The sequence below is a fragment of the Cyprinodon variegatus genome, unplaced genomic scaffold (assembly GCF_000732505.1).
Source record: "Cyprinodon variegatus isolate N-32 unplaced genomic scaffold, C_variegatus-1.0 Scaffold83, whole genome shotgun sequence".
Lineage (NCBI taxonomy): Eukaryota > Metazoa > Chordata > Actinopteri > Cyprinodontiformes > Cyprinodontidae > Cyprinodon > Cyprinodon variegatus.
In genome coordinates this window covers 855,170-875,618 of record NW_015150536.1, presented here as the reverse complement: position 1 = coordinate 875,618, position 20,449 = coordinate 855,170, and the positions used below count along the sequence as shown (strand labels likewise).

General features: G+C 38.2%; 3 protein-coding genes across 4 annotated transcripts; 2 read left to right on the top strand and 1 right to left on the bottom strand.

Annotated features, from left to right (window-relative positions):
- Window positions 1-4,050: 4,050 nt before the first annotated feature.
- LOC107083768 (presenilins-associated rhomboid-like protein, mitochondrial) lies at window positions 4,051-11,291 on the top strand. Its single transcript, XM_015373225.1, has 10 exons — window positions 4,051-4,159; window positions 4,982-5,168; window positions 5,456-5,560; window positions 5,653-5,785; window positions 5,871-5,966; window positions 6,996-7,145; window positions 10,110-10,180; window positions 10,250-10,351; window positions 10,625-10,722; window positions 10,931-11,291. Exons 1-10 carry the CDS (start codon window positions 4,080-4,082, stop codon window positions 11,085-11,087), a joined length of 1,179 nt encoding a protein of 392 aa, XP_015228711.1. The 5' UTR covers window positions 4,051-4,079; the 3' UTR covers window positions 11,088-11,291.
- Window positions 11,292-12,582: 1,291 nt separating this feature from the next.
- Window positions 12,583-16,310, bottom strand: extl2 (exostosin-like glycosyltransferase 2). The gene is made up of 5 exons (XM_015373211.1): window positions 16,252-16,310; window positions 14,722-15,170; window positions 14,331-14,401; window positions 14,076-14,191; window positions 12,583-13,236 (listed from the first exon to the last, which is right to left on the bottom strand). Exons 1-5 carry the CDS (start codon window positions 16,254-16,256, stop codon window positions 12,834-12,836), a joined length of 1,044 nt encoding a protein of 347 aa, XP_015228697.1. The 5' UTR covers window positions 16,257-16,310; the 3' UTR covers window positions 12,583-12,833.
- LOC107083758 (glyoxal reductase-like) lies at window positions 16,244-20,281 on the top strand. Of its 2 annotated transcripts, XM_015373212.1 has the most exons (8): window positions 16,244-16,540; window positions 16,629-16,739; window positions 17,700-17,948; window positions 18,067-18,168; window positions 18,343-18,434; window positions 18,801-18,983; window positions 19,092-19,151; window positions 20,037-20,280. In XM_015373212.1, exons 1-8 carry the CDS (start codon window positions 16,471-16,473, stop codon window positions 20,130-20,132), a joined length of 963 nt encoding a protein of 320 aa, XP_015228698.1. In that variant the 5' UTR covers window positions 16,244-16,470; the 3' UTR covers window positions 20,133-20,280. The 2 variants fall into 2 exon arrangements, with proteins under 2 accessions (XP_015228698.1, XP_015228700.1); XM_015373214.1 differs by lacking the exon at window positions 16,629-16,739 and having other exon boundaries at window positions 20,037-20,281.
- Window positions 20,282-20,449: the final 168 nt, after the last annotated feature.

Sequence of the window (20,449 nt, the reverse complement as noted above, 5' to 3'; positions counted from 1 at the left end):
AGTTGGTTAGCTGGCTATGCAGATAAGTTAAATGGGTTTTCAGATATTTCAGTGGATACCTTGAAGAGGTCAAGGTTTGTTCTGAGAGAGGGAACCGGTTGGGTCCGGAGACTGTTGGTTCAGCAGAGTGCTTAGGCAGCAGCAGCGTCTTACTTCTGACTTCCAGTGAACAGACCTTGGTTGAAGTGATTAGCTCTTTCCCAAGAGCAGCAGGTGGATTCCAGAATGTAGTCTTCAGGTTTGGCTCTCTAGGGCAGGCAGGCAGATTCAGGTTAAGCTCATTCGGAGCTTCTCTCGAGAGACTGGTTTCCTAGGAGCGAGATGACAGAGGCAATTAGAATAAGGTTTCTCTAGGAAGATAACTATTAGTAAATTCAGAGGCTCAGGTTCGCTAACCAAACTTGGCTAACACTGCAGCGTCGAAGCAAGGTCTGGCAGCTGCTTATAAAGGCCGGTCTCCTGATGAGCTGATGAGCGTCAGCTAAGCTGGAAGGCTCCAGCCCAGGAGGATCCACAGCGCACTCTGCTGGAGAAGGTGGAGAATCTCCAGATCCCAACAATTTTTCCAGTGGCACTAATCCTCTTTTGTAAATAATATTATACCATACTTTAGATTCAGCTGACTCTCTGTTGAATTTAGATTTTAATTGTCTGGTTTTCAGTTTGGAAACCATGAACTAAAAACCTCAGTCGGGTGATGGGTTGCAGTCATTTATTTTACACACCATGAGGTTTGTTTGTTCATTTCTAATATAATAATAATTGAAATTCATTCAGCTCTCATTGGAGAAATTTACCTCTGCATTTTGACCCATCCCCTTGGGGAGCGGAGGGCTGCCATTTTGCGGCACCCGTGGAGCAATTGGGAGAAAAGGGTCTTGCTCAGGAACCCAGAGAGGAGACAGTGGGATTCGAACCGGGTACTTGCAACCTTTGCAGAGCACAAACACACTGCTCTAACCATGAGGCCAACACTCCCCCTTGCTAACTAGACAATTTCCAGACAGCCAAATTAGTCGTTTTAATGAGCAAGCCAGCTGACTGGCAGTGTGCAGCAATGGAATCGGGGTGGGTTTATTACCTTGCTTTGAGTACTTTTAACCATTGAGAATGCAATGATGTACCAGAAAACCCGTCACATTTGCTGACAGCAAAATCCGTTGAGCTTTTTTTTTCACTATATAAGTATAATATTTAGCGGAGGGACATAAATTTGATATGTGAATCAGATCAATTGTTTGTTCTGGACATTTGATGCTTTAATGTTAATATTATTAGAATATACTGCAATAGATACATATTATCTACACACACACTACACTTGGAATAAATTGAAAATAAGTGTTGTGTACTTATGTATTTGGTTTGTTAGAAAAAATCTCTCTGGACCCAGCTTGAGTTGCATAATCAAATTGTGTCAGCACAGGGATACAGTATGCTTATAAAAGTGTGCTGTTTTCCCATATTATGCTTGCTCTTCTTGTTTTACAAGGTCTCTTTTGTTTTCATTTGTAATCATTCATACCTGCAAGGATGCAACTTTCGTAAAACTGCAAATCCCTTAGAAGTTTTTTCTCTTCTCTGTATTAATTAGAATTAAATCTCTCTGTGTCCTAAGAAAATCACAGTCATGCACCAATCCCCATGGTGTACACAGTGTAGCACACACAAAGCAAGCTTGGTATTATCTCACAGGCCCATTGATCAGTGCCTTAGAAACTGCTCTATCAGCATACTTATGGGACGCTATGACAACAGCTAGAGTTTCGTCTGATGGTATAAAAAGAGCATCCTGCTGGTATAAGATGTTTCCAGACTTTGTGCTGAAATAGAAGTCTCAAGGCCAAATGGTGTTCAGCTTCATGAGCCTGTGGATAAATGCAAGAAGAAAGTGCCTTAGCTAGCTTATTCTATTTAATCCATGTGGATACATTTGCATTTTGGTAAACTGATGTCTAACATGTTCTGGTTACAGGCATTATACTTCCTGTCCAATGGGAAATGGTGTGCCTCCTTGTTTCTTTTACAGGCTGGCGTCGGTTCACAGTGAATCAATGACAGGACCTGAAAGAAGACACCTCTGTGGGGTAAAATGTGAACTGCATTGATCAGAGAGAAAAAAAAGGGATGCATTAAGGTCCTACAGAATCAGACATTGTTTTATTTGTCTAAGCAGAAGCAGTATTGTCTCTGATATTAGTCCAAACTACCCACATGTTCCCTCTGGCCTTACCTCCACCCGTCCTGGACTTACTACTAACTGCTCACCCCTCTCTGCTCTGCTCATCCATCCAGCCTCTCCTCACCCATATATCTGTGTCCTCCCCTTGCTCCAGACCTGCACCCACAGGATATCATCTGACTTCGCAGCATGTCCTTGATCTGTACAGTGGCAAAGGCATATTGCTCTCCTTTCTTTGTACTCTGGATCTTTGCCCTGAAACCTCCGCCCCTAAAAACCACCACCCTCTCTTTTGTTTGACTGTATAATTTTCTGTTTAGCAATGAAAATTTGATTATATTAATTCTGTGAACAAGATGTTTTGTTAAAGTCAGACAAGATTAATTGCTCCTATACTCTTTTATTTTTCTCCACCTTTCCCATCGCAGGTCTGTAAACAATACTGTGTACTGTAAAGCAATACAGCTATGCAGAATTTGCATTGGAGGAGAGCCCTGCTCTGCAGACACTGCAGTGCAGCTTGCTCACTGCAAATTCTACCTTATTCTTACCTATTTCTGGAGTCAGTGGGCAAGTAAGCAAGAAGTTTGTGGAAGTTGTCCAAATGCCAACAGAAACACCTAGTGCTGTCGGTACTGTTCACCTATATGACTGCATCCTTTCTGATACATAAAAGGACATATCTGTATATGGATAAGACACTATTGCTGTATTTTTACTGTTATTGTGTGGGAGGTTATTGTTAAGTGTTCTTGCATTCATTATATTTCAGTCTGAATGTGGCCACTGTTTGCACTTGTATAAAGGAAAGAAATAGACACTAGGAATTGGACAGGCAATACTAAACAACACCAAAGAATAAAAGCAATATATTAATTTATTATGTTATCTGATTAAATGTATATAACTGAAGGATATATCTTTTTATAGTTTAGTGATTTTATCGCATATTCTAACAAACATAAATACCATTAACAAATAACATATAACATAATTATCCAAAGTGTAATAAACATTTCAGATCTTGTCATGTGTCATGCCATTGGTGAATTTTTTCTTATTCCTTAATTAGTTTTCATTTGGAAACATTATTAGAGCAGATTCTATTTTTGCCGACAACTTTTTCCAACTTCCTGAGCTCACAACGGACAACATAGGAATGCCTTGAAATTCAGGTAGTGGAAAGTAAAATATAAAAAAATTAACCATTATTAGAATTAAAGACTGAAAAGAGTAATAAAAAGGGAGAGATGTCATTCACAACCGTTTAAAGATTATGTTTAAAGTTTTGCTCTTTAAGGGAAAAAACAACAAATTAGAAAATTGTTGCATTTGACTATATTTCAAATAAATAAGCTAAAGTAAGGGGGGAAAAAAGTAAAAATTTTACTCTTTTTAGGTAGTTAAAGAAAATACATCATAGGCTTTCCTGGATAAAGAAACAAAACTTGTCTATGAAAAAAATAAAGCAACCACTGCTAATGTATGTTGCGTTCATATTCCAATTACACCGCTAGAGGGTAGTAATGTTGTCTCTGTAAAAACAAAATCAGTTTAAAGCCAAATAAATTTTAATAACTTGCTTCAAGAAAATATATAATTATAAAATATATCTTAAACTACGTTTTAGCCCTACAAGCTCATGCTGAATATAGAAGAGCTATAATGACATACGTGTTGCTATACTGTCAAGATTGAGACACATCTAGTATTTAAATTGGTGCCACTAATTTTGAGATTGTTTAACCATAAAATTAAATACAGCTCTTTAAAATCCAAATTTATCTATCTCTATCTAAGGAGGTGTTTGCTTATTTTTTTTTACGAGCGTCCGTGAACGCAGCATCAGCTTGAGTCTGACAGTGGGCGGGGCTTCAAGCAGGAGGTCACAACAGTCATGGCGTGCAGAGGGTTTATTATAAAATGGGGCAAAGCAAACCACTTTAGAATACCAAATACGATTTCCAGAAGCTCAAGGTGAGGGGTTAAAAACAGCGCTCAGTTTTCTGAAAAAGAATAACCCTGACAGGAGGCGCGTTTGAGGGTGTCTGGGTTTTCGTATCGTCTGGTAATGTGAAGTTACCTAACCGTTCTGTCTTTGCAAATGAAGCTAACGCTGTTTAGTGTAGGGAAAATAGTGCTGTCATTGTTATTCGTTTGCATTTCGTTACAAATGATGCTGCTAAATGAGCCGAAATACTCAAAAAATAAAGAATATGCGACCTATACAAACTTGCTAAATTTATAACACGGTTATAACTAAAGGGTCTTCAAATATTTCACATGTAGTAGTTTTATTATTAATAATAATATTATTATTATTATGGCAAATACACGTGAAATATGAATTATTGTTGGAAAGAAAACTCGACGTAACAGCAGCTGCGTAACGAGTGTTTAGGGACTGTCAACAAATAGTCAAATTTAGCTAGAGTCTAAAAATTGCTTTCAAAAGGCTCTGACCTTGTTGACAAAGTGTAAATATTTATTGCAACCAATATTCAATGTTTTTTTTTTTGTTTTTTTTTTGGTCTGTTTGCTTTGAGGTTTAAGTTAGAAAAAAAGGGGAGGTGTGGGGTCTATTATTTTTGTACGTTTTCACACAATTTCTTCCAGTTGACTTGTTCCCATGAGGAAAGGTTCCCTGCTTGGGGGTTAGGTTCAGAATTATGGGGTGAATGAGTTTAAGAACATGATAAAGGTCCAAAACATTTAAACTATTAAAAAAAAAAAAATGGTACCAGCCCATATCTATCTGCATTAGAGAAATGTTCTCTCTTTTTTTTATTTTCTTGACAGACTCAATCCGTTCCATCAACAGAGATGTGGTTTCCGTCGTGAAGCCAAAAGAACAGAAACCAAAACCGGAAATGTCCCCCAGCAACAAACCAAAGCGTCACCCCCCGAGGCTGGCACGCCGGGACCCCCACCTCGTCCCAAAGTGCAACGGCCGACGCTCTTCAGACCATTGATGTTTACAGTAGGGGTATGCTGAATTTTTCATTAAAGCAAAGATCTCAATATATAGCATAATATGAAAAGAATTAATATATTTGTTTTAGCTCTTGAAATCCAGCAGCTCTAAACTTTTTTAACACAGGGCACCTACAGAGTACCTATAGTCTTTCCCTAAAGTGGTCGGAGATAATCAGATTTATAATATCAAATTATTGGAATTTGACAGCTTTGCCTTTTTAGTCAGTTTGGTGTAAAATGCTGCTAAGATAATAGTTTGGACACAGGATTGTTGAATGACCTCTGTCTCCATGTCAGTTTGCAGGATGCTCATTTGGTGGAGCAGCCATTCTGCAGTATGAGTCCCTGAAAGCAAGAGTTCAAACTGCAAAAGATGGAGAGGAGCTAGAGAAACTTATGATGGTAAGGATTTATACAAAACTGTTGGTTTTTAGTACCTGTTACGTTAACAAATACCCTACAGTGAGTCTGTTTTCCATTACTGTGTTAATAAGGGTTCCCAGGACATGGCATACTGGCATGACTGGTGGAACCAACTATCCAACTTCCAGCGACAGCTCCTCCTCCTCATGTCCATGGTAGATGACTTCTGGAGCAGCCTTACAGAGGGACAGAGGACTGCTACTGGTAGTTTTAAAAGCTGATCTAGTTTTTAGCATATGCATGTGTGCAATTTTTCACGATTCTGTAATTTCTTCTGATTATCTTCTAGGCATTATAGCGATTAATGCTGTAGTTCTGTGTTGTTGGAGGATCCCTGCAATGCAAAGATCTATGATCAAGTACTTCACATCCAACCCAGCGTCCAGTGAGTGCGCTTGTTTATTGTGGGAAATTGCAAAACATAACGTGAAAACATCTGTTAGTGAAAGTTATTTCCAAGGAGGTTATGTTTTTAGTCGAGTTTGTTCGTGTGTTTGATTATTTAGATTGTCTGTGTACAGGACAGACTTTTAGCTAGCAATGCTTACTAAAAATATTAGAAATTATACACCCTGTTTTTGGGATGTACGACTTTGGTACGCCCTCATTTTCCCTACGGTCAGCTTCATTCGCGGTAAAAAGCAAGCTGCGTGATTTGGGAATACGGTACAAATTCAAAGTTAAATGTTTCATATTTTCATCATCGTCGTATGAAATTGTTTCCTACAGTTCAATTCATTACCGCATTACTATTCATCTGAAAACAGAAATGTAGTTTAATCAAACCGCAGGCGACCCGGAGATCAGGATTTTACCACTCTATGGTCTTTACTGTGCTGGACCTCATGGAAGTGTTGTCGTTCAGGCAAAACAATAAAGCTTTTGTCCACTGGGTGGAGCCTAATTGACAAAAACTGAAAGTTTATTGATACTGGTTTAAATTTTGGTGATGATCCACATCATAATCCAGATGCAGGAATTTTTTAAAGGATTATTATCATTATTTGCCCAAACAAGCAGTTACCCCCCTAAACCAGTGTGGCAGCAGTGACCATTGACAGCTTCAGCATCAGACACAAAAAACTCTGGAAGTATTATACTAAAGTCAAAAAGACACAGGGAAGGTGAGCCATGGCTTGCTTAAAGTCTCGATCTGCTCATTAAATAAGAAAGCAGAGTGAATGAATAAGGCGAGAGCAGAATACCAGAGGCTGCAGACACACGCCGTGTCTTATTTATAAAGAAGGTTAAGGAAATTGTTACCAAAGGTGCCCTTAATGACATGGAACAATAGATTCAAATTTGGAAATGTTTAAGCTATAGGTATAAGTCACAGTATGGGGAAAACTGCATTCTTTGAGTGCTTTTATAGTTTTTAATGTATCCCTTTTTTTCTTTTTCTTCTCCTACCCAGAAACCCGGTGCCTTCCCATGGTTCTGTCTTCCTTCAGCCACTACTCCATTATCCACATGGTGGCCAACATGTACGTCCTGTGGACGTTTTCCTCTGGCATCGTCTCCCTCTTAGGCAAAGAGCAATTTCTTGCGGTCTACCTCTCTGCTGGTAAGTGGACCTAAGAAAATGGCAGCATTATTTCAACATTGTCCAACAATGATATAATTGAGAATATGCCAAGGTCATAAAAAGATAAGTACTCTTTGACAGATAGAGATCATTGGTTTCAGTTGTTTATGATGGAACTGAAGTCAGAGGTTTATGCTGCGTCTACAGTGGAATTATGGCCCTTTACCAGTAACGATTGCTGCTCCACATCATTTAGATTTGAACAGGTCGACTGAAAGCTGCAGCTGTGGCTCCAAGCCCACCTCCAGCTGTCAGTGTTTTGGCTGTGGCACTATTTACATTAGTTTGTGACATTAACACATAAAATGAAAATGTGCAAAATTGTAAGATTTTTTTTTTAATTCAAAATAGAAATAAATGGGTAAAAAACACAAATGTTATTTTTTATTATGCAAGAATCTGTTTGATATTCACGTATTAGAAGAAGGGGGGAAAAAAATAATGAAAAAAATAATGAAATTGTTTTTTGAAGTATTAATTATTATTTAATATATGTTTTTATTTTATGTCCATATGCTAAAGACATGTAGCCTGATAAACCAAATGTGAGATTAAATGTGTAATTTAGTCTGGCCCTGATGAATGAGACATCAGAAGATCGTTCATGAGAACAACACGTTGTCTTTCAAACCATTGCCGTTTCTCAATATGTGTGCTTGTGCGTTCTCATGTGCTCGTGTGCTCGTGAAACGTCATCACCCTCAGCCCTAGTACTGTTCCAATCGCAAGAACAGCAGACCGAGAACAGACAAAGTCCCAACATGTTGTTCTCGCCCCTCCCTATTTACCGAGTATGCATCAGAGCAGACTTGTCCGTTCTTAAGACTGACAGCTGTCCCAGCATGCACTGCGGCAGCAGCAGCTTTCAATGGAGCACTACATTGAAAGTTAAAATTTCTCTATTCTGTTGCTGTTGTAGTTAAAGCATCACTATATGGTCCATTTACCGATTTAATGCATACCTAAAAAAACAGTTTCCGAAGTTTAGAGTACCTCTGTAACCAGCAGACCTCTGAGGCTAACAGCAGCCAGGGCTAACCACAGCCCATCTGCAGCGGCCCTCTTTCGACATAGCCGTGTGTGAAGGGCCGCTGGCTCTGATGGTGATTGTTTTTTGTTTTTTTGTTTGTTTATTTGGCAAAATGTTCATTTGATTTGTGTTTATCTGACTTTGTTAATTATTATTCCCCCGCTAAATGAAAAAAGTAATAATTTATTATAATCTAGAGACTAATAATAATTGGAGGTGAAGTGCAGCTCTAGAGGAGCCGGGCATGTGGTGACGTCACGAGTACGCTTCTGTTCAAACTGACCCATATTTATGCTGCGTGCTCCCGTTCTCACCAAGTCCACGCCTTCCTGTGTTCTTCTCAAGAACATACTTGGCGAGGACACGACTCTGTACTCGTGTTCTAGTGACTTGAGAAAAGGCTTGTGTCTGTGCCTATTGGCCAACGCTCTGACCAATGAGCGCAACTGACTGTGACATAGTAAGCGCAATAGAAAGCTGGTGGGGGAGTGTAAACAAACAGCCTGTCGGTAAAACGGCGGATACGTCCTTCTTAAAAATGAATGAGCGTAGAGCCTCTTCCTGCTCACCTTTGAACGAAAACCCCAAGTCTAATCCTTTCAAAACAGATTCCAAAGCGGAGTCAAAAATCGCCATCAGAGCCAGCGGTCCTTCAAACACGAAAATGCCAAAAGAGGACCGCTGAAGACAGGCTGCCTTTTGCCCTGGCTGCCTTTAGCCTAGGAGGTACGGTGGTACTTTCATTGAACAACAGCAACAGAAAAGAGAACTTTTAACTTTCAATGGAGCGCTCCATTGAAAGCAGCTGCTGCCGCAGTGCATGCTACCGTTCAATAGTTGTTGCCATCTTCCTAGTTGTGCTCCCCCCCCGCTTTGCATTTAAAACTTCGAAACACATCTCTGCGTTATGATTGGCCCGCCAGTTCTTGGGCCTGGGGCATTGATCGAGGCTAGACCACTCGCAGGCAATACTGATTTTGGCCGCTGACGGGTGGGGCTAGTTTACGAGGCTAAAAGACATGAACTTATTTTATCTTTACCCCTTACAAATCAAAACCACACTTGATACTAGAAAATCAGTCCTAATAGTTTGGATGTGGAAGGGGATCTGCAACTGATTTTCATCGTGTTCATGTCCAGGTACCTTGTCCCAGGGCCAGCCACGGCTGCTGGCCCGATGAAAATGCCTGTAAAGCTGGCTGATTGGAGAGGGACAGGCCTTAGAAAAGCCTCTGGAAAAGGAAAAGGGTCATTAGATTTGGTCATGTAACTTCTTTTTTTTTGACAAACAAAGCAAACTTCTAGAGTTTGCCTTGCACACATTTTTTATATTTTTGTCATCTGTTTTAAGTTTTATTATTCTATCTAATGTGTTGTATTTTTAGACAGACATTGCAATCTGAAGTCTGGCCACTAGGTGCCACAAAAGTGTAAATATTGCCTTGGAAAATCCAGAATTTAAAATGTGACAATGTCAAGGGAGAAAATAGTATACATCATGAATGGGATTACAATTTAGATTGTTTTTTGATTTTTTTAGAATTTAAGAGCCTCCATTTTCAACTTTTTTTTCACCAGCATCATTAATTTGATTTGAATGGAAAAAAAAAAAAGTGTTTTTTCAGTTTGATTTCTTTTCCATTCAAGACAGGTGGGTTTCCTACAAAGTATTTAATAAAGATGAGTAGGGCTTCATATTTAAATTCTGATCATTTTCTTAATGACTGAAATCGTATCATTCCAATTTGAGAAGCACTTTTCTTTTCAAATGCTTCATTAAATTCTCAAAACTAAGATGGCATTCATATCCAAAATAAACTGCATATAAATATTGACCAGAGCTGTATTTCTGGTGCATGAAGGGGGATAAAAATAAATGTTTTTTTGATGTTTGTTTTTTTTGGGGGTTTTAGGTGTGATTTCCACTATGGTCAGTTATGTTTGTAAAACAGCCACTGGACGATTCTATCCATCGTTAGGGGCGGTAAGTTTTAATTATCAATATTTCATTGAATGATAAAAACTTTGTAATCAGTGACTGTTTCCTTCACAGTCAGGTGCTGTCATGGCAGTACTTGCTGCAGTCTGTACAAAAGTACCAGAGGCCAAGCTAGGCATCATCTTCCTTCCTATGGTCACGTTCACGGCCGGACATGTACGTGTTTCACAGTTTTTATAGGCATCCAAGTCTCTGAATGTTTAGATCCTGTGGTTGTTTGCTTTTTCTTACATTAAATGTGTTCTCGTTCCTGTATTGTGTTTTTTGCTGCAGGCAAAAGATGTAAATCTGTGCATGAGCAAAGCAAACAAGTGTATGATTGTGTGAATGTGTAAGTATGCATGACTGAATGCACGGCAGAGAGATTGTTGTTTTGCTGCATTCAAGTACATCGGTTTTAATTAAAACCTCCTGTTTATTTGCCTTCAGGCTCTCAAAGCACTTGTTGCCATAGATACAGCAGGACTGATGTTGGGATGGCGGCTGTTTGATCACGCTGCTCACCTAGGTGGAGCTCTTTTTGGAGTGTAAGTCTCAGATTTTTTATTTTCTAACTCGGATATATGCCCAGGTTAAATGACTAAAACCCAACTTCTATTGCTGTGAGCATTTAAAAAAGCTTATTCAATAGTTTTAATCTGGTGATTTTTATTATTTTTTTTTTTTTGAGGTTTGCAAATGTCATTTAAAATGAGTAGTCTCCTGCAATCTCAGGCTAACTGTTTTGTCTTACAGCTGGTATGTGGCATACGGTCACAAATTAATCTGGAGGAGGAGGGAGCCTCTCGTGAAGCTGTGGCATAATCTCCGCTCTCCAGGTGGGAGGGGATCAACGCCTGGTGGTAGTTCAGGGGTCCGAGGTGGTGGAGGCCCTGGAGGACCAGGACACTAGTAATACTACCTGAAGATGCCTAAAGTCCTTTAGAGACAGAATTTCTCCTAACTCGGAAAAGACTTGGATGTTTTTAATCTGTTGGGAGTGGGCTATTATTTTTAATGAATAAATACATGAACATTTATGAGACCACGTTGTCATTTTGGATTCTTCCCTCCCATTCTGTGGTGTTTTATTTTCACTTTTTGACTCCATCACAACATACAAGTAGTAACCTAGTTCTTCTGTTTTTATAATTTTGTTGTCCGTCAAAGAAACTGACATTAAACCTGTACATTGTTGATTTTTTAAAGTTAGATAAATCATACTTAGGACAGAAAATGTATCATTAAACATTGCTCTGTTGAGCTGTGATGCCAGCAGAAACTCTGTTGAGGAAGCTAAAGATTTCAGTATAACAAGATAATTTGTTATACTAAAGTGGAAACCTAAAAGTTACTCAGCAATCAAATATGGCTTTGGGGGAGGGGGTCTGGCTTACTCAACATAGACGGGTTCAAGTCTCAGTTTGTTAACCATTGCTGGAGGTCATAGCTCTCCTTACACCACTTCCTGTCAAATCAAAGCTGTTGCCAAAATAAGGCCTTGATTGTTGTAATGCCAGAGATTTTATCATTGACAGGTTCATTTCAACATGCCATTCTTTATTTTAATGTTAAGTTTATTTTCCATTCTGACATTACTTTAATTTTGAAAAGACACTCATGTTGTTCTGTATCAGAAAAAAACAAAATGGATGGAATTTTTTATCTTAATCTACCATGGCTAGGGGCTTAACTTTCTTTGTTTAAAAGATATTATGCATCACTTTTGACCAAAGCATTTGTGATACCAATTAAACAAGTGATTCCTTTATTTATTACCATTTAAATTGTTTTACAAACCATCCTTGAGGACCAAATCCTTAAATTGGAAAATTTAGGTGTTAAAGGAAAGCTCTGCATTTACACCTTGGCTTTCTCTCTCTGGTTCTTTTTCCTAAAAAGGGATCACATCATTACATCATACACGTTTGCAGATGAGGAGGCATCCATGGCTCCAGCCTTATCAAAAAATTACACTTTGTTCTTACCTGAAGGACACCGCTCTCATTCCATTCGCAAATCTTTGCCATTTACAGAAGGAAGAATGTAACTGTATATCAGGACAGAGGAACTGTCCTGATTAGATAAACTATTTGGGGAAAAAACTAGCACACACAATAGGCAGGTAATACCAGGGTGTAATAAACTCACACATTAATTATAATTATCCTAACAGGTAACTTCAGATTAAATCCCAGCAAATTTTGAATTGCATTATTTGAACCCAGAATGTTTCTTCAGATCTTGACCCCAACTCATGTTTTCAAACTGCATTTCTATATGTATATTTAAAAATCAGTCATTACTCATGTTTAAGGAAAAAACATCTTTTATTTCATTCACATTCTACAATAATAAATGGTAATACAAATGATTGTCAAAGCATGCATGGGTTTTTCTCGATATTGTAATGCTATCAATAATTCAGTCAGATTTCTAAACCTACTGTGACTGCTATTTTCGATTTATTGCAACCCACTAAGTTACTTTATCAAAGATGGATTTTTTTCATCAGTGTCCTGCTATGAGAGCTACCTTCAGGTCACATAGCCCTCAAGGCATCAGCTGATTGGCATGTGAAGTAGTACCAACTAAACAAGCCCACCAACCTAATGAGTGTCATCTCTTATCTTAACCCTTAAACACAGATATTAACTTCTCATCCTTTGCTCTTGTGATTGGCGTAGCTTGGGAAACCAAACTGGGAGACCATGAGATTGGAGTAGCAGAGCGGCATGAAGCCATAAATCTTTGTCAACCGGTTGAGACAGTAGGACCTCTGGAGAAAATGCTCAGGACGATGCCACAGTCCCTGGAATCCACTGCTGGCATCTTTTTCAAGGTTGCGAAGGTCAACAGGTTTGACAAAGATCCCAGAAGGTCTTTGGATTGCACCTGACTTGGAGTGTTTTCTTAAATCTAGAGCGACAGCAAAATTCACAGCGATATCATCACAGTTTTGGGTTTCATCAACTAAGGAGTGGACTTCTTTAGGCTGATCCTGAAACAGTTGTAGGTAGCGCCGATGAAAGAAGGCTGCACTGATTAAAACCATGGAGTACCTGCAAGAGAAATTGAACGGAAAAAAATTCAAAGCATTCAAACAAGAAGTCAATAACAGGAGGATAAACTTAAAAGGTATAGTGGAGGATTTTCACAAAATTTTTAAAAGACCCCCCCCAATAAAATGCAGATGCACATCCCTGTACCCGCTCCTGAGAGGGGAACGCTTATATGCAGAGAAATACATGCCTGCCGAGAATTGCCTCCCCTCTCGCAAACTGATAAGAAAACAGATTGAAATATCAATGAAAAGGGAACTTTTAAACATATTCTTAATATTCTCATATTTCTAATGTATGGATGCCCTAAAATTGAACAGATAAATGCCAAGAAGGTCCTGCCTGCGGAGAATTGCCCCCGGTCATCAACCTAAACTCTCGCACATTGATGAGAAAGCGGATTGAAATATAAATGAAAAAGGAAAGTTTTAAAAATGTTTAAACAATGTTTTGTCAGAAATTATATAGAATAGTGTTGATAGCAAAAGCGGGAAATGCTATCCACTGAGCAGAGGATATATTAATCAAACACTGACCAAAACTCTCAATTTTAGGGAATCCATGCATAATATGAAGACATTGATAAGTTTAAAAGTTCCCTTTTTGTTTATATTTCAAACTGTTTTCTAATCAGTGTGCGAGAGGGGAGGTCATTTTCAGCAGCCAGGTATTTCTCAGCATAGAGTTAGGTGAAAATGGGAGCGAGCACGTAGGAAGGCCTTACTTAAAAACATCACCAAATTGGTTGACAATTAAGAGGACCACTTATTTTGATGATCCAGCCAGAAAAAAAGAACATCCTCCACTACATTTTAAAGAAAAATGTGAGAAGATATTACATGTCGCCTCCAGCCACTTCTGGATTCTGCAACTCAAAGCTGCCATAACTGTAAACACCTGCAGCCGTCGAGACGTGTTTCCGTGGGACAAATCCAACTATTTGGTCTGGAAATTGCTATTTTAAAAAAAAGAAGAAAAAAAAAGTAAATAGTAAATAAATGGCCAACATCGTGCAGCTGATTCATCAAACCAGGCCAATTTGAGTCAAACAGACACTTTCATTTCAAATATATAACATGGAAATGAAACTTTACCTTCCAGACAGAAAAAGCAAAAGTGAGGTCAGGAACACTGAGGAGAGTGTCATCATCCAGCATTAGGACAGCTAAATGGTTGAAAAAAAAATCATTAGGGATTTGAGAAAAAAAAAAAAAAGAATAAAAAAACAATAAAAACTGTTGACATATAATGTCAAGTCAAAGTCTACCAATCAGTCTTTTCCTTACGCACAATGATTTCCATTTTTTTTCTTCCAGGTCTCTAATTTTGAACAGTTCAATTTTATACAAAGAGAAACCATTTAGCTTTAATACATACATTTAGAAAGTATTAATAATAAGAGATTACAAAAATATACTCATTGATGTATGTAAACGTACGTCCCTAAGCTCCATCTTTTGCTGTTGGTTGTTAAATAAGACTAACCATTAGTGGCAATCTCAGGGAAGAGCTGGAGTCTGTTTCTCATTTGGTTGCTCGCCTGTTCTTTGAAGATAACCTGAACTGGATGAGGACCCAAGGATTCCCACAGCTTTGCAGGTGTCTGCTGTCCAATGTTGTTCCAAACAATGATGATCAGCTGCAGATGAGGCACCGCCTGATAATGGTTTAAAAGCTTGAGTAAAATATCTGTGCGGTTGTAGGTTTGGATGATGATGGTAAACTTCTCCTCCTTTAAAGTGTCTGTAAGTGAACTCTGAGCGGGGTTCTCTTTTTGTGGCGCTGCCCTGCGCAGGACTCCCAGGACCCCAATAGCACCTCCATGGTCTTCGGCAGGAGGCAGCAGAGCTGTCAAGGCCGCTCCCACCAAGAGGATCAGCAGGAGTGGGAAAATGATAAACTTTCGACGAACCCCAAAGCAGCAACGGAGAAGCCTGCAAAGAAAAGGAGAATGAAGCTGAAAGGTTTCAGGATTAAGATAATCTGATTGTAAATGGCTGCAGCTTTTTTAAAAGAAAACTTAGTTAAATATACATTGTTTTATCTTCAAAAAACGCTTTATTGCAAAGTGCACGTATTCAAAATGTACATAGACCAGTAAAAAAAAACAAAAAAACAGTAGACATAAATAAATACTGAAACATAAACTTAGGAATAAACATTCTAGGGCTGAAACAATTAATCGGATGAATCGGGATTAATCAATTATTGAAATAATCATGAACTAATTATGTAATCGATGAATCATTAAACGGAGTATAGAGACTGTAAAACAGGCCTTTAGCTGATTAACCAACCCACTTGGGGCAAATCAGGCTGCAGTGTGAACGTAGCCTAAATGTCTTCATTGAAATCAGAGATAAATAACTACTTAAATAATAAGTAATCCATTTAATAAAATTTTAATGTATGCATAAAAATTATTGATAAAAGTAGATAAGGAATGACAATGATTAAGATGTTCGCCCCAGAGCTCAAACTTGAAAGAATTTTAATTGAGACCGCATAGATGTTTAAATATATGCATCTATTCGTATTTCTATTTCTTGTATTTCTATTTTCTACTATAAAGACTGTAGGAAAGTATAGTTAGTTTTTATTAAAAAAAAAACATGGATGTTGTGGTTGTTCCTGTTGGAACAGTGTAGATTGAGGCGCCTATGTGCTTTGGGCCCCCCCTCAGTGTACAGTGGTTATTGCCTGGCCACCTTTATTAACATTTTCTGGCTATTTATAAAAAAATGTATTCAGAAAACGTTATTTTCAGAAATACTCCAGAATATTTTCGAGACGTAATTCTAGCGTCACTGATAACATATTCAAACCAGATTCGAGAAGCGTATTGTTTTATAAAAGGTCCAAAATCTCAGCCACGAACTGAAGCTTTGACCAAAATGCTTCTTTCCGTTCAGCTCCCTGTGTCCATATTTTATAATGGCGGCGTTTTCACTCATGTTAAACCGTTATATAGATATTACTCCCCATAGACATGTACCTATCTATCATGAGACTCACCTCATCTCGTTTTCATAGTTTAGTTTGTTTTTACTGAGCCGCCATATTGGATGCGTAGCTATGACGCAACCATCTGATCCGATAAATGGGGTAGAAAACGTAAAATAATAAATAAAAAAAGGGAGGAGATGACCTTCTTTTAACAGCTGAAACAGACTAGATACAATAAGTAACTTTGAACAGCTAAGGTTATTTTTTTCTCAAGAGAAAACAAAGAATATGAAAGAGAAAAGGAGTCCAGAGGTGAATCTATTTTGGATGGTTCACTCCAAACCCGAGCAAAACTTTGGTGAGTTTACGATTTCGTATATTAAATAAACGGAGCCCTTCCAGTGTGAATCGGGTGGGTCTTTTACTTCTCTCATCTGTTAACGTAGAATGGTTAAAGACTAACTTTTCTAAACCAAGAATGTATTTATTGCCACCAACCCTGAGCTGTCCCACAGTCCAATTGTCTAACGGAGTGGAAATCCCAATACTTGGATTAGGTGCGTATGAGTTTACATTTAGGACATGATCATTGAGGTTTCAGTCACTATTAACATGTGCATTATTTACAAACAGATGTTTAAAGAAGAATGCATGTTGTTTACAGCTGAGGTCCATTACAGCCTTGCACCAGAATTGATATTGTATCAAAATACAATAAATGTAGGGTTAGGTAATGTAATGTGGTAGTTTTTATTAGACTTAATCAAACAGTTTGTGGGTTTTTAGATGTGAGATTTTTCAAACAAACTGTATTTTTACTACAAAACTGTTTTCCTAAAAATTAATTTCCTCTTAACTAGTATCTCTGAGCAAGACCCCTGAGTAAGACCCTTAACCCCACACTGCTCTCCGGGCTCCACACAATGACAGCCCAATGCTATGTATGGGTATGGGTTAAATGTAGAGGTACATTTCTAATGTGTGAGATCAATAACATTCAATTACTATAATAATAGAGATTATAGAGGAAGGCTGATATATTTAGGTTTTGATATTTTATTAAGTTTTTTTTTACTAATATCGGACCTATATCCGATATCTATAGTGTAATGGGCGTTTGAATCTGTCAGCCATTGTAAATATCAGTAACGGATCGGGACATCACTGGTCTCAAGAAACATTCAAAGTATGATGAATACTTAAACAGTTGCATTTCAAGCTACTTTATTCTCACCGTGTGTTTTTTTCTCTCACCTTAAAAACGTATTTAGACTGTTAGCTGTTAAACAGTAGATGTTTTTCTGCCAGACTTGGATAAGCTGCTCCTTTTTGCTATTGTGTGTCATTATCAAAACTACACCTTAAAATATTTTAAATAGAAAGTCTTTAAATCATTGATTGACTACTTAGAATTTTATCCGCTATTTACTTTTTTGATGAAAAACAAAGAACAATAGTCCACACTAAATGAAAGAAATCTTCTTTTAAGATAAGATTCCTATTTGCTCATCTGTCAGGTACATCTCATGATGGTGGGTACTCCCATGATGCCATTATGTATGCTCTCACTGACTGTGGCATTCGCCACCTGGACACAGCAAAGCGCTACGGCTGTGAGGAGAAGCTCAGAGACGCCATCAAAGAGAGTGGGCTCCCTCGAAGTGATCTATGGCTCACCAATAAACTCTGGCCTGGGGACTATGGCTACAAAGCCGCACAACAAGCATGCATAGATTCCTGCCGGGCAATGGGAGTGGAATATTTTGGTATGAGGTGCAACTATTAAAGCTATGGGAAGAGAGAGCTTTTGTAAAACAAATTTTCTAATTAAAGTGTCTTTACATTTTTATCATTTACCTTTAAAAGGTGTCCATGTTTTTTCAGATCTGTACCTGATGCACTGGCCTGAATCATTAAAACCTGGTTGTCCTAACAGAGAGATGAGAGCTGAGACGTGGAGGGCTCTAGAGGACCTTTATAAAAGAGGTAAAAACGATTCACTGACTCCACTTCTTTTTTCAGCTAGCTCTCCATCTTCCCCGTGACAAACCTTTGTGCTCTCTTTTGTCTTCAGGAATTTTCTCTGTGCTACAGCCAGTACACAACCCAGATTGCTCCCTATAATATTAATACTGCCTAAACTGGAGTTTTTCATTGCAGGGGTTTGCCGTGCTATTGGGGTGAGCAATTTTTTGGTCCATCACCTGGAACAGTTGAAAGAAGACTGTAGTGTGGTGCCCCACGTTAACCAGGTCATTCTCCCATAGTTTCAGTTATTTTATTCTTTAATAATGACAGTCCACGCCAAAGCTCAGAAGTTGATCCTAGACCTAAATGTAATCCTGAATGGCCTCTTAAAGAACAGTTTACACAATGTTTGAAGTTCTGCTTTATAAATTGCTGAGATCCAAGAGCTCTATTGCTAAAAAAAAATGATAATGGAGATTCTTTTCTTTTTCTTGCCCTTAAACAAATTTTTCTGAGAAATAAACAGAAATGAACAACTACTGCTTTTACATTTCAGGCTTAGTGAAGTATTAAAATGATGACTCCCCAATTGAATGTTTTTTACACGGATGCTTTAAAACACTGTTGTGTTTATTAACTGACTTTATCAGGTGGAGTATCATCCTTACCAGCAGCCCAAGGGTCTAATGGAATATTGTCGAAGCGGTGGGATAGTGTTTGAAGGCTACAGTCCCCTAGCTAAGGGTCAAGTGCTCAATAATCCTGTTGTACAGCAAATTGCAAAAAAGCATGGAAGAACGGCTGCTCAGATCTGCATTCGCTGGAGTATTCAGGTGTCTCATTTGTTTTATGGCTACTACATTTAGTGAGGTTTTTTTTTAAAATATGTTTTTAACCACTTATTTTCTGTTTTACTCTTACTCTTACTGTTTTACTCTTAGAATGGAGTTGTCACTATACCAAAGTCCACCAAAAAGAACAGGATACAGGAAAACTGTCAAGTGAGTTTTAGGCCTGTTGTTTTTTTCCAGCCTTATTCATGTCCATTCAGAGTGGCAACATATCTGATGGATTGCTTTTAATGGGCTTTAAATTCATTTAATCTAAACTGTTCATGCTCAGTGCAATAGTTTATTGACATTGTGTGAATTTACAACATATGTAATTTCAATGCACTTTACACTCACTTTAGAGTAACTACAAACAAATCATGCAGGCCTGTTTCTTTAGTTTATTATAAACGTTCTGTTGAAGCATAATGGATAACTTATTTTCTGCCTGATTTACTCATTTTCATAGAACTTTTATTACCTTTGTCAGATCCAAGTTATTTTTGTGACCATTGTGCATTTTTCTTTCACTAAACGAGAGAAAGAGAAAAGAGAGAAAATAAAACAAAACAGCAAAAATAGACAACACCTGCACGTTTTTGGGGCCTACAACGTGGGAGGAGGCAAACACGTTCATCCAGTAACATTCACACAATCCCACCCTTGCAACATTATGGACATATACACCAACACTTGACAGAGAAGCGCACAGGAGGACACTAGACATATTCTTACACTCCTCATACAAATATTATGTTCTGCATCTTGGGGCCAATCCCCCTAAGGGGAACAGACCTAGGAGGAGATCCTCAGACCCCCAAGTGTGTAAAGGGGGCAGGCAGCTCTAAAGAAAAGGGAGCTTCTCCAAAGGAAGAAGAACATGCGTATGTGTATGGTTCTCTCACACCTGACATGACTCATTCCCCCATCATGAGGTTTGACCGAGTCAGGTGTACACCTTTTTTGCACAAGTATGCAATTACATGGTTTTAACCAAAGGCAACTAGTAGGGGCCTCACTTTACCAACTAGTCATTTAACTCTTTTTCTCTTACAGGTATTCGGCTTCCAGCTGGACGAGGAAGACATGGCTACTTTAGGAGGCCTACAAGATGGACGGCACGTAACTTGGGATCCTACAAATGTGGATTAAAGATTCATGAGAAAACAAATACAGATTATAAAAATACTTTTTGAAATGATGGATGAGGAAGGTTTTGCTTTTAAAATGAACCATGTAACATGCACAACCTTTCCTTGTTTAAAACTTTTAAAGTCCCTTCCAGTAGCAACTTTTTCTGTGCAAACCACCTGTCAACTCCATATGAAGTCAAACTTAATTCAACTTTTATTTTATCTTTACATTTTACCGGTAAGTATATAGTTCTTAGCTGATTAACTTAAACAATTATTGCAGTAATTCCACAGTTGAAGTAATAGGTCTTAAAGTATCCATATAATACCCATTAA

Coding starts and splice junctions, on each gene's coding strand:
- LOC107083768 (XM_015373225.1), top strand. CDS start 4,080: ATGGCGTGCAGAGGGTTTATTATAAAATGGGGCAAAGCAAACCACTTT. Junction 5,561..5,652: donor AGCTAGAGAAACTTATGATG/GTAAGGATTTAT, acceptor TGTGTTAATAAG/GGTTCCCAGGACATGGCATA. Junction 5,786..5,870: donor GGGACAGAGGACTGCTACTG/GTAGTTTTAAAA, acceptor ATTATCTTCTAG/GCATTATAGCGATTAATGCT.
- extl2 (XM_015373211.1), bottom strand. Junction 14,192..14,330: donor TTGCTTTTTCTGTCTGGAAG/GTAAAGTTTCAT, acceptor TTTTTAAAATAG/CAATTTCCAGACCAAATAGT. Junction 13,237..14,075: donor GAAGTGGCTGGAGGCGACAT/GTAATATCTTCT, acceptor TTTCTCTTGCAG/GTACTCCATGGTTTTAATCA.
- LOC107083758 (XM_015373212.1), top strand. CDS start 16,471: ATGAAAGAGAAAAGGAGTCCAGAGGTGAATCTATTTTGGATGGTTCAC. Junction 16,740..17,699: donor AATCCCAATACTTGGATTAG/GTGCGTATGAGT, acceptor CTCATCTGTCAG/GTACATCTCATGATGGTGGG. Junction 18,984..19,091: donor GCATTCGCTGGAGTATTCAG/GTGTCTCATTTG, acceptor TTTTACTCTTAG/AATGGAGTTGTCACTATACC.